Source organism: Musa acuminata, chromosome BXJ1-4, assembly GCF_036884655.1.
Source record: "Musa acuminata AAA Group cultivar baxijiao chromosome BXJ1-4, Cavendish_Baxijiao_AAA, whole genome shotgun sequence".
NCBI classification, from domain to species: Eukaryota; Viridiplantae; Streptophyta; class Magnoliopsida; order Zingiberales; family Musaceae; genus Musa; species Musa acuminata.
Window position 1 is genome coordinate 33,245,650 of NC_088330.1, and position 13,995 is coordinate 33,259,644.

At 41.3% G+C, this 13,995-nt stretch overlaps 1 protein-coding gene across 1 annotated transcript; it reads right to left on the reverse strand.

The window, feature by feature from the left end:
• Positions 1-1,562: 1,562 nt before the first annotated feature.
• LOC103977811 (anthocyanin 5-aromatic acyltransferase-like) lies at positions 1,563-2,891 on the reverse strand. The gene has a single exon (XM_065180616.1). The coding sequence runs from the start codon at positions 2,889-2,891 to the stop codon at positions 1,563-1,565; it is 1,329 nt and encodes a 442-aa protein (XP_065036688.1).
• Positions 2,892-13,995: the final 11,104 nt, after the last annotated feature.

Consider the following 13,995-nt stretch of genomic DNA (forward strand, 5'->3'; position numbering starts at 1 on the left):
AATCACGTATTGCCCAGTGTCAGCTGCAATCATCGACTGAAATAAAATTGCTGTTTCAGCAGAATCAAATGTTCTAGGAAAATGAAACGGGCTGTAGATGTTATGCATAGAGATCGAGAACGTGAAGAGGGTGCTTGTGGCAACTGTGTTGCCTCCACCGTCATATCTCCTGAAGGAGATGTAATCTTTATTTCTTTATTTCTGGTGCTGCTTTCAAAGTAACGTGCTGGTTTCCAGAGCTGATGCTTTCTGATAATTATATTTAATGCTGTCTCAAAATTAGGAAGGTGGCTGTTGGTCATTTATAAGTATTTATTATTTTATGATATCTGAATTTATATTAAAATATTTTTTTAATAGTATATTTAAAAAGAATTTATAATGGTAGAAATCTAGGGGCGACATTACATGTGCAATGGAAAAATAGAAAATAAAAATATCAGATTTTTTAAAAAGATTGTCGTGCGTTCATTAGTATGCAAAAACTTATTAAACTGAAAGTCATGTGTGAGATAGTTGTGTTACCTATGAAGATCATATATCTCTGAAATCCTATATATCTGTGGGCTAGGATGAAGGAGATCAAGTATCATCCTCGATCCACACCATAAGGGTTACAAAAATGCTCCTCGAATCGTTGCTCAAATCTCTATATATATTGGTTGAGGAGAAAGAGAGAGTAAAATATAATATAACAACCAAGAAGGCCAACCTATTACCCTCTAGTTCTCTCATATTTATAGAGGATTTCTATCAACTTAACCTCTATTTATAGAGATCTTTGTCAACTTAACCCTATGGCCCTTTGATTCTTTTCTATTTACAGAGGCCCACCCCTCCCACTCGCATCGAGGCTCCTATATAATAATATATATATATATATAAACAATTAAGATATAAGCTTCTATTTTGATGTGCTCCCGTTATTTTTTTAGTGAGTTATGCGACATTCTCAACACATGGAACGACGACAAGATCAAAGCAAGAATCAAACGATGACGACGACTTTTTTGAAAAATCTGATATTTTTATTTTCTATTTTTCCATTGCACATGTAATGTCGCCCCTAGATTTCTATCATTATAAATTTTTTTAAATATATTATTAAAAAAATATTTTCATATAAATTCAGATATCATAAAAATAATAAATACTTATAAATGACCAACAGCCACCTTCCTAATTTCGAGACAGCATTAAATATAATTATCAGAAAGCATCAGCTCTGGAAACCAGCACGTTACTTTGAAAGCAGCACCAGAAATAAAGAAATAAAGATTACATCTCCTTCAGGAGATATGACGGTGGAGGCAACACAGTTGCCACAAGCACCCTCTTCACGTTCTCGATCTCTATGCATAACATCTACAGCCCGTTTCATTTTCCTAGAACATTTGATTCTGCTGAAACAGCAATTTTATTTCAGTCGATGATTGCAGCTGACACTGGGCAATACGTGATTATAATTAGTAGGGTTCACGTACTGGAAACAACGACAAGATCAAGCACGAGCACAAACATTTCAGCTTCATCAGCAAACCTCACTCGATCTCCAGGCAGATCTATTCAGGAAGAAGTTTCAGGCCACTGAGGAAGTGCCTCTCGAACACATCCATCTGATGCTGCTCGAATGATAAGCCAATTTCCACGCCAACTCCTCTTCTGCTTTCCTGCAGCCATACGGCTCGGCTCCTATGCATCACAATCTTAACCTTCACCGGTCTTCCCCATCCGAAATCAGTATCGTAAACTTTGAACTTGGGTGATCCCGCCAGGGTCATGGGAAGTTTTTGCGTGGCGTGATGCCATCTCTCGCACATGCCGTGCACACCCTTAAGGGCGCCGTGTTTCAGGTCTTCTATGGCCTTCCCGATGGCCTCGGAGGCGGCGAAGATGCCGTCCTCCCCGACCAGATCGCTCACCTTCACCTCCACAAAGCACGGGACGATGCAGTTGCCGAAGTATGTCTCGGGCACTGGCGACGGCAGACGACCCCGGGCATCCGCCGTGAATGTGAAGTGCGCGGTCTCGTCGCCTGCGTCGCCCAACGTCTTCATGAGGCAGACCCACACGTACGCGTAGGTCACCACCACCGTCGAGCAATGGAAGGTGGTGTTGCGCTCCCCGGCCTTGGCCATCACCCAGCACTTGAGACGCCGGATGTGATCTTGTCCGAGGGCGAACGTGGCGGTAACCAAGTTGGAGGCTAGGGTCGACGCTTCACGGGTCCCGGAGCTCTCGTAACCTGGAATGAAGTTGACGGAACGCAGCTGAAGGGGATTAGGGATCGCCGTCCTGTCGAATAACGGTGCCGCCGGCTCCACGATCTCCCCGGCTCGGCAAGCGGACGCCCACGATTTCACGAAGCGCGTGAAGCTCGTGCCGTCGCACGCGACGTGATGCGCCCATATCCCGATGGTTAAGCCTTGGTCGGGGAACACGGTGACCTGCACAGCCAACAAGGGCTTCGCGGCACCCGACCAGATCGGCCGGGGCGCCAACCGCTGCAGCTTGGATACGTCGCGCGCGTAGTCACCAGAGAGCTCGTGGAACCCGCTGTCGCACTCGGCCAAGACGAATGACACTGATTCGCCTTCGATCCAACCGACCTCGGAGACGTCGTCGTGGCTGGAGCATCTGAGGTTGCCCGCCAGCGGGTAGAACCGGGCAAGCGCGAGGGACAAGGACGACTTCAGCTTCGGCAGTACCGAGTCGGCGAAGACTGCAGCGGGGTGGGGGAAGTCGTAGAAGAAGAGGCGGCGGAAGGGACCGGAGGTCGACCAGAGGACGTCGAAGAAGGTGAGCGGAAGAGAGGGCGGCGGCGCCGCCGATCCCATCGATGGGAAGATCCGGGATTGCTCCAACACTCTCACTTCTCCGGCCGACTCCATCGTAATAGCTACGCTTCGCTCGATTCCCCCTTGACAACACGAGATTCACAATGGCAATAGGCTCGTTGGAAGTTGGAGCTTGCTTTATGCACGCCTACGATCCGTGATCGGAAACCTCAGAGCTCGTCCACTGGACTATGGGCTTACCATGTGATAAACGCGGGATTCTTTCTCGACTGCGTTCCTTGACATAACGTACAGTTTACAGCGCTAATTAATATCCTATAATTAATTATGATTAGTACATCGGTACTAATAATTTAAAAATAATATCGAGATTCATACGCTTTTCATATATATATATATATATATATATATATATATATATATATATATATATATATATTAAAATTATTAATTTCATATCAACCTCTGGTTCGAGAGGCTTTCACGCTCTCCTTCCTATATGTTCCCTCCCCTTTGGTTACGCTACGGACGACGGACAAGCGTTAGTGTTTGTGGTGCGCGAGGTTGGTGGTGTTCCAGAGAAAATCCCAATGTCACCTTCGATCGTGATCTCTTTCCTCCTTCCCTCCCCTCCGATTGAGCTGTGGACGGTAGACCAGTGGAGGACGCTGTCTCTTGAAGGGCAACAACCAGCCTCCCCTCAGGTTCCCTCCCCTTTCGGAGAAGTATTTTGAAGGCCACCTTGAACTCTACTCCATCTATGTCCATTCCCATCCGTCGTATCAGCTCGACTACCCATCGTGTTTGGTGTGCTGCAAGTTGCAGATCCCAAGCCAGGAACATATGATGAGTCCTCTGCTTCCTAAATGCTTCGACTCCGAATCATCGTCTTCCTTGTCAAGATCTCAGCTTTTGCATGTGTTAGCATGGGGTGGTTTGTCCATGGTAGACGTCGAAAGAAGACTCTTGGTAAACACATTTCTCGACATCTCCAACCAATTCTTCGTTCTGCTATCGAAGACAAACATCCCTCTATTCGAATTCAACTTCACTTATAGCTACCGGATGCGATCCAAGTAAAGGTTCATGGAGACATTTGATGATCTAGGCCCTGACGCCAAGGGGTGATACTATTGGGAAACCCTAGGCAGCATCACATGCGTAGTAGAAGAATATAAAACAAAAATAGGTTCTCAAAAATTCAATATCGAATCGTTGTGCAAATATTGATGCGAAAAAAATGTAAAACCAAAAACTTCATAACACGTGTGAGATGATTTACCTATGGGAGATCCTATATCCTCAAAACCTCAGATCCAAATCTCTAGATGAAGGAGGTCAGATATCCTTCTCTCTATCGGTGATCCACACAGTAGATAGCGTGATGATGCTCCTTCTTTCACTATACGATCTTCCTCTCCTTTGCACACCACATAATTGTGTCAAGATCAAGACGGGGCCGACCCTTCTTACTATCTACACACCCCAAATAGAGCTGTTGGCTGGGGAGAAAAGGGAGGGATGAGAATATGAGGTGGCAGCCAAAAAGAGTATAGCTTATGCCCCTTTGGTTCCTTCCTATTTATAAAGGTTCATGTCAACTTTGTTAGGATCAAGAGCACTAAGAGGGGGGGGGGGGGGGGGGGGGGGGGGGGGGGTGAATTAGTGCAGCGGAAATCTTTCACTATTAAAATCGAAAGCTGCGTTCGTTTGATAAAAACGATTTCGATGTAAAAGCTAATTCTAAGATTACTTTAACTTAAGACTAAGCGAGATGACGTTAAAGTAAATCTACGAAGGCAGTTTGCAGTTTATGATAAAAATCAGAATGCAAGCGCAAACTGAAATGCGACGTTCGTACGATAAAACTGGTTTACGTCTAAATGCCAATTTTGAGGATACTGAACTTTGAGATACGTTTTATAAATGCGCAGAAGGCAGTTTGCAGTTATGATTGAAATCAAAACGTAAACGTAAACTGAAGTGTAATGATCGTACGAAAAAACCGATTTACGTCTAAACACAGATTTGGAAAGTTCTGAACTTAGAAACTCGTTCGTAAAAGCGTAGAAGGCAGTAGCTATTTAGGAGGTTTGCAGTAAAGATAAAATGCTCAAAGTAAATGCAAACCGAGATTTAGAGTGGTTCGGTCAATCTTGACCTACTCCACTTTTGGCTTCCTCCACCGACGAGGTCACCGACATCAACTAGAGGCCTTCCTTCAATAGGCGAAGGCCAACCACCCTTTTACAGTTTCACTCATTTTGACGGGCTTAGGAGACAACCATTACAGAAATTTTCTCTCTCTTTACAACTCAGAACTTGGAAGAAAAGAGGGAGAAGAACTTTTGGCCTTTACAACAATTTTGAGCTCTAATAATCACAGAAAAATATCAAGATTTTGAGTGTAAGTCTGTGTGCTTTCTGTGCTGAATGGGTGGGGTATTTATAGGCCCCAACCCAGTTCAAATTTGGAGCTCAAAACTATCAATTCCCGGAATTCCGGGATCAGGCGGTTGCACCTCCTGACTGGAGCGGTTGCATCGCCTGGCAGAGCTCGAAGACTGAGCCTCTGGGCGGTGCCACCTCTGTCAGGGGTGGTTGCACCTCTCTGCCAGAGCTCGAAGACTGAGCTCGGGCGGTTGCGCCTCCTGACTGAGGCGGTTGCACCGCCTGGCAGAGCTTGAAGACTGAGCTCAAGCGGTGCCACCTCCTGTCAGGGGCGGTTGCACCTCCTGCCAGAGCTCGAAGACTGAGCTCAGGCGGTGCAACCTCCTGACTGGGGCGGTTGCACCGCCCAGTCTCGCTTGGAGACTGCCTCCTGGGCGGTGCTACCTCCTAGCACTATTTCAGGTCCGAATGGGTTGATCCATTCGGCCTAATTTGGGTCTTTCAGGGGCCCGATTGCCCCAAGATTAAGTTAATGGGATCACCTCCCATTTCTAACTTAATCATTGTGCTAACTACGATTATTTCCTAAGATATTTACTGCAACTTGCTCCGGTACGTCAATCGCTTCTTCCGGCGAGCTTCCGGCGAACTTCCGTCGATCATCCGATGAACCCTCGGTGATGCTCCTGCGGACTTCCGGCAAACTCCTGGACTTACGACGATCCACTTGGCGAGTTCCGACGAGCTTCTTTGGCAAGCTCCTGGACTTCTCGGATTTGTTCCCGCAGAACCTCCAACGACCGTCCGAACTTCCGTAGAACTCTCGAACTCCCAACGTGATCATTGTCTTGACTCCGGCGTAACTCCTGCTACATGTCTTTCTTCCATCGTAGTTAATCCTACACACTCAAAACAAAAACTTTGATCGAGACAATTAATCCTAAGCAATTAACCAAGTTGTCCGGCATGTCATTGGTCCCTCGACGCTTCGTCCGATTCTTCGGCGCATCGTCCTTTCCTGCAGCCTATTGCCCAATCGACCAATTGACTCAGCAACTCCGATATCCTTGGCACAATACCCGCTCTTCTTGGCCCGATGCCTGAGTCCACGGCCCGAAGCCTTCTGTCGATACGTCGACCGATCCACCGGCCCGACGTCCAATCTTCTGACATGTTCCTCCGGCACAACATGATTTTCCTGCTTTAATTGTCTCATCCTGATCGAAGCATCCTGCGTCACTCAAAACGCAGATTAAATCATAAATATATATCAAGTAGTTTCATCATCAAAATACGAGATTCAACAAACTTAACCCAATAGATCTTGGCCTATTAGGTACTGGATCTCTATGCAACTATTTAAGCCTCTTGGATTAATGAATCTCTATCTAATAATCACTATTTGTTCTTATTGGGTCTCACCCAAAGGTTCCAATAATATTGGGGCTTATTAGATATCTAATAAGATAATGTTTCAATAAATATCTCATATTCATACCTCTATTCGTCGCAACACCTACCATATGTGGTTAACTATCTAGTTCCAATATCGAGCTAGCCATAAGTCATACCTGTTAAAAAATTTAGAGGTGACATCATATACGTAGCAGAAGAATAAAAAGAAAAATCCCAGATTTTCATAAAATGGTTGCATCGTCATACGAAGTTTTATGCACAAAAACCCACAAAAATGAAAAACTACGCATATAATAGAGATTACATTATATGAAAAGATCGTATATCTCTGAATTCCTATAGATCTGTGGGAGAGAATGAAGGAGGTTAATTGTCCTCTCTAGTTGTGATCCACATGGTAGGGGTTGCGAAGGCGCTCCTTGAATCGCTACCTAAATCACAACACACCCCAAATATAGGCTGTTGGCCGAGGAGAAAGGAGAGTAGAATACGAGGTGGCAGCCAAAAAGTCTTAGCATATGACCCTTTGGTTCTCTCCTATTTATAGAGGTCATTGTCAACTTAACCATAATTGATCTTGTAGTGATCGATCTCCAACTAATTATCCAAGCCATTTAGATTACTGGATTTTTACCTAATAATCTCTAATTAGCTCTTATTAAATCTCATTTATTGGATCCAATAATTCAAGGACTTATTAGATATCCAATAAGATATGGGCTCTAACGGATATCTCATATACGAACCACTACTCGTCGCAACACCTACAATATGTATATGACCCTCTAGACCCAATATCAAGTTTGCTGTGAGTCGTACTTGTTAGAACTCTTTTTAGCTCAGTGAATTATTATCTATATAATAATTTACTAGACTAATCAACTATATAGGTACTATGCCACTACGTCGTAGTCCGTAGATGATATAAAGTAATCCAATCCATTGGACTTGTCTGTCCTCAGTTACTATCTATCTATAGTATCTTATCCATCTAATACCCTAGCGACTATATACCGGGCATGGTGCTGTCAGGCTCGTATGGTTTCTACTTGAGTCTCGCTCTAATCGGATTCTCCCGAAGAACTCTTTCTCTCTTAATCCAAATGACCTTGGGGAGGGATTTGTTTGAGCAAACACACATGAGATATTTTTCTTATGACACTGAAAGCGGATGTTTCTCTATCGATACTCAATAGCCCTCGTAAGGTTGGTTTCCCTTATCGATGATCGGTTGTGCTAGATCTGAAACTTTTAGGCTAATAAGTTCGGTATCAAAAAGTAGAATACTCATATAGGATATCTTTAGTGTTTCAAGTCTAAGGACCAGATATACAACCAAAATGATGAAATAGTTGTTTAAAAATGATGTATCATCAATCATCCATCATTCTATGAGCAAATTAATTAGTAACCTCATTATCTAATGAGTACCTATATCCCTAGTGTCCTCGTATGAGCAACTATGAGAGTAGCCGCTTTAATTAAACGAACGGGTATATAGTACACCGGTTTGTCCGGTTATCTTGATATTCATCTCGAGTAAACTATGACCGGGATTATTTATGGTCTATGTTTAAAGATGAATCGATATCATTATCATTATCTCATCACGATCTGATTCTCATTACATAGATCTACGGACATCACAATATATGCACCATGTAAGATAAAGTGATAAAATATCAAATAATATAATAAGCAAAAAAAATATGTATTATGTCACATGTGTCATCACTCACGTGATTAGCTTTTAGGTCGCCTATGACTAACAATCTCCTACTTAACCTAAAACCAATCACGTATGTGTTTGATCCCAATCAAACCCTTGTGGTGCCAAAAGATAATTTGAGATAATAACTTTGTTTGTAGATTTGTGATGTTATTTTTGGATGGAACTCTTTCTACTATTACATCTCCTTAAGTCATGATCTCTCTAATAAGTTGGAACCTCCTCATAACACTTTTGATGAGACCCGGGTGCCCTCATTTGAGCAATGGCCTCATAGTTGTCGTAATATAAGAGAATTAGCTCCTCGTTGCTTAGCACGACTCTCAGATTTGTGATGAACCATTTTATCTTGACTCGCACATTTGCTGCCTCTGTCGTATTAATATACTCTAATTTTGTGGTCGAGTTAGTAGTAATATTTTGCTCGGAACTCTTCCAGCATACTGCTCATCCATTCAGGGTGGAAACATACCCTGAATTAGACTTGTTGTCATCGACATTAGACTAGAAACTCGAGTCTGTGTTATCCTCAACCCTGAAGCTACTATCTTCATATGCTAGTAAAAGATCTTTAGTCCTTATCGTACTTAAAGATATACTTTACTGCTTTTCAATACTCAAAGCCTAGATCCGCTTAAAACCTGCTCGTGATACTCAAAACATGTGCTATATCAAGCCTGGTACATAATATAGCATACATGATAGACTCTATCGCTGAGGCATAGAGTATCCTATATATGTTTGTTCTTTACTCAGGAGTCTTTGAGTACATACTTTTATAAAGCGATATCTCATTTTTCATCGGTACGAGACATCTCTTAGAATTTTTCATGTCAAACCTTTTGACAATAAAGTTTATGTACTTGGATTGGTATAAGCCAAATATCCTCGTGGATCTATCTTTATAGATCTGAATCCTAAGCTATATGATTCTTTTCCTAAATATTTTATAGAAAAATGTCTAGATAACCAAGTGAGAACATTCCTACATTATTCACAATAATTAGGATTTCATCCAAATACAACATCAAAAGGGTGATAGTGCTTCTACTTACCTTTCTTACACACAAAGTTAATCTTCTTATTAACAAAGTCATAAGATTTGATTGACTCATCAAATCTTAAAATTTAAAATTAAAAAATTTCCTAACTTACTATCTTAATTTGCATTATCAATAGCTTATGAACACATATTCAATGCATAACTATATTGGTAAAATCTAGAACATAACTATCCAAGACATCCTTGATGTAATGTAACATAGTACGTTAAACAATTTAAAACTAAGTATTGAAATAAATCCATTTTGCATGTCATACACTAATCATATATTTATAAATTTTAAAATATACTATTCAAAAAATATTTTCATATAAATTCAGATATCATAAAATAATAAATACTTATAAATGACCAACACCTACCTTCCTATTTTCGTGGCAGCATTAAATGTTAGTATCATAAAGCATTAAATGAAAGCAGCACCAGAAATAAAGATTACATCTCCTTCAGGAGATATGACGGTGGAGGCAACACAGTTGCCACAAGTACCCTCTTCATGTTCTCGATCTCTATGCATAACATCTACAGCCCGTTTCATTTTCCTCGAACATTTGATTCTGCTGAAACAGCAATTTTATTTCAGTCGATGATTGCAGCTGACAATATTATCAGTCCAAAATTGATTGACCAATTTACTCTACACATCGATCCATTAAAAAAACAGAAAACTATTGAAAATATGAAAAGTACCTTAAAAAAAAAATAACTTTTGCATCTTCCATATATCTTAATATTTATGGATGATTAACATACGACGAGTAGCACGAGATGGGACACCTCACTTCAGTGATATGACTTTGGAGATGGGACATTTCACTACGGTGATATGACTTCGCCCGTGACTAGACCACGTGGATGATATCTGAAAGATTGCATATACTTAATAGCCCACAAGTTTTCTGAGTTGACAGGATTGATTTTTGAACGATTTCTCTGAAATAAAATATTTTTTTATAATATCTCCTATTTTATTTTTTTAATAATATCCTTATTTTTTTATTTTCGAAAATACTTTTCTTACTCCTTTCCTTGCCTTCACCCGTCAATGTTGCCTACCCTCTCTTCTCGCCCCATAGAGCAAAGGAAGTGGGTATTGTCATCACCCAATAGAGTAAAGGAGGTGGGTTTCTTCGTGGCATATTATCGTCAGCTCTACTCTACGGAGGTGGGCCCTCATCCCATGAAGCAGAGTGTTGAGGATAGAGTAAGGAAATGATAAAAATAAAATATTATGATATAATTAAAAAAGAATGCTTCAAATCAAGAAAATCAAAATAATATTAAACAAGAGGTAAGACTAAGAATACTTATAAGATATTCCAACATGAATTAGATCCTAGTGGTAACTATCTCACCTCATCATGTCACCCATGATTAAATTAGGTATAGAACTACCCCCATAACTTTTAGATCGTGGGCCATTTATGTAGAACATGACTCAAACTATCTAGAACATAGTAACTACCTAGATAATTACTTATGAATCAATTCTCAACTCAAAGGAGGTTCTATTGTCATTGACGCTATCGTAGGCTGCTACCCTCCCTTCCTTTACTTTGTGGGGTGATAGAGGTGTAAGCAGTATCATGCTATCGGTAACGACACAATAGTCACTTAGGTGTCGCACAAGAGGAGGCATTGCAGGTGGGTCATGTGACAAAAAGGGTGCATGCAGAGTTGAGGGGCACAATAGGGAAGGATGCATACGAAGGTGAGGGGTGCGACGGGGAATGTCGAGCCTCGTGATGATAGGCAGGAGAGCAACGACAAAGGCAACAAGTGGGAAAGGGCAGGTGGCACCGACGGGGTGAAAGTGACTGTGGGAAAGGGAAGAAAAGGAAATTTTCAGGATCGGGGGCACTATCATAAAAATATGAAAATAGGAGACATACTATCTAAAAAAATAGAGTTTTTTTTAAAATAATCCTTGCTATTTTTTTATTTTATCAATCATGAATTTGATTGTTCCTAAGTTATTATTTTTATTTTATCGATTATTAGATAAAATTAATTTGATGCTTAAGTTATTTTTTATTGTGAGCTATTGGACAAATGCAAAATCATTTTCAGTTAAATGTACTAGAGCCTATCTCAAGATGAAATTCATCGAGTCAACCATTCAAAACTTACAAAACTACATCAAGAGTATTCCCAACGAAGCCCCTCCGATGCTTAAGTCAGCAATCTAGTCAAACAAGTCAGACTTAAATTGTTTAATGCGTTGGGCATACTTGTACAAACTATTTTATAGTAAGTGCTTGGGGGGCTTGTTACGTAATTTGTTTAGGAACAAAGGTATAAGAACTGATCATAACTATCCTTGTTGATGCCAAGCCATTATATTTGTTTATTACATTAGTTGGAACTACCATCGACTGATATTGGGTTGTTATACTCATTTACTATATTGCTTATGTGATATTAGCTCGCCCACGTGTTGACCAGGTAACTTGGTCACGTAGAGAGGAGGTGTCAAACACAGAGGTAGTGCTAGCGTAGAGTGCCGACAGGTCAACAATGTCACTTTTGCCATAATACATGCCCTCCTACTTCTTGAGTTGAGAACCGGAGTGGATAACTAGTTGGGAAGTATGATTTAGTTGATATATGTTGTTTATGTGAGAGATGATGAAATGCTTGACTCGGGCTATCCAACTTGGTATGCTCGACTCGATTGTACTGTGTGGGATGTCAATAGTTAGTACTCTGCTTAGGCATAGTAGCACAAGGGGATGATGTAGTCGAGTTCAACAATGTGATGATGGTGTGATAGCATGGTGAAGATGCATAATGGATCAACAAGGTCAATGGTGCACGTAGGCTCGGGAGGCTAGGTGCAGTGGTGCTTAAAGGGCCAGTGAAGCCAAGCACAGTGGTGCATGAAGGGTCGGGAAGTCAAGTGCAATTGTGCACAATGGGCCAGTGAAGCCAAAAGTGGTGGTGTAGGAAGGGTTGGGAGACCAAGTGTGATGGTGCACAAAGGCTAGTGCATGATGTTGTAGAGGCCGACTACGGCATATGCCGAGCACACCCCTTCTTTGGCCGATGAGAGAATTTGAGCAGATTCGAACATGATTTGACAACTGATCATGCATCATACCCACGTACAGTGAAAGGGGGATGTGGCACAATTGCCATCTACTATGTGGCCATTACATATATCATGACATATTAAAATTGATCTCCCCAACAATTTGAATAACTACTACATAGTTAGGATTCCATCGTGTGCCTTGGGGCATGCTGGCTAATGCCACATGCCCTACTCTCTTCGAGGTGCTTGGTAGTTGACCAGGCAATCAGACAAAGGAAGCATCATCTTCAACCCCTATAAATAGTGGTTTACTACCATAGTTACTCCTCCTTTTAACTTGCAACTCAAATATTTGTGAATAATACACTCACAGATATTGATACGACCAAAGGTCTACGATGTCATCCTTGTTAGGACCGAAATTGATACTAAAAGGGGGGGTGAATTAGTGCTTACGTAAAATAATATCGATGATTTAGAAAAATCATTTCGATAAAGCTCGTATCAAAAAGTGTTTAAGCTTGACTTAGAGTAAATATAAAGTGAAGTGAGTAGCTAAGTAATAAAAGTAAGCAACAAAGGAAAAGAGTATACCGGATTTATCATAGTTCGATCATTGTGACCTACATTCACTCCCGATTCCTCTTCACTCAAGGCCATCGACTTCCATTACCGATCTTCTTTCCAATGGGTGAAGATCAACTACCATTATAACTCTTTCTCCTTTTCATAAGATCAGGAGAGAACCTTGACACATCTCTCTTTTAGACATCACTCCTTTAGAAACCTTCTAACTCTAGGAGGAAGAGACTTATTTTAAAAAGATTACAATACTTTTTTCTCAAGTATATTTTCCCTCTTTTCTACTCAATTTTATGCTCCTTCAAGCAGGAATAGCTGAGGTATTTATAGACCCTAAATGGCTTAAAAAATAGAGCCAAAAAAGGTCTCATCCTAGGTTTCTCGGGTCCTAGCGGTACCACCACTTGCAAGCCTGACATTGGGTGGTACCACTGGTTGACACAGTATGAGAGATTGTGTCTAGGCGGTATCACCACCTAATAGCCTAGAAAAGTGTGCTCTTGACTTTTCTAGCTCATAGGCAGTTTAACCTATCCTTGGGTCACTTAATGGGCTTACCACTTAGCCTAAAATAGTCCCAACTTAGGCCCAATGGGCCCCTAATTGAGTTAGTAGGGTTCCTCCCAAAACCAACTCAATTACAATAATGACTACTTCAATCTAAACACAATCGATTACAAATATAATACTATGTTGTCTGACATATCATTGGTTCATCCGACGCTTCATCCGATTCTTTCGGCGTATCGTTCTCTCTTGCGACATATTGCCCAATCGGCATGTTGACCTCCGTAAAATCTGATCTCCTTGGCACAATGTCTGATCCTTCTAGCCCGATGCCCAAACTCATGACATGAAACCTTCTACTGACACATCAACCAATCCTTCGGCTCGACGTCCAACCTCCTAACAAGTTTCAGCTCAACATCTGATTTCATTGCTTTAATCGATTTGTCTTTCCTTGATTGAAGCTAGTCTTGCA

What these genes read in the sequence shown, in the direction of transcription:
- LOC103977811 (XM_065180616.1), bottom strand. Translation starts at nt 2,891, where the DNA reads ATGGAGTCGGCCGGAGAAGTGAGAGTGTTGGAGCAATCCCGGATCTTC.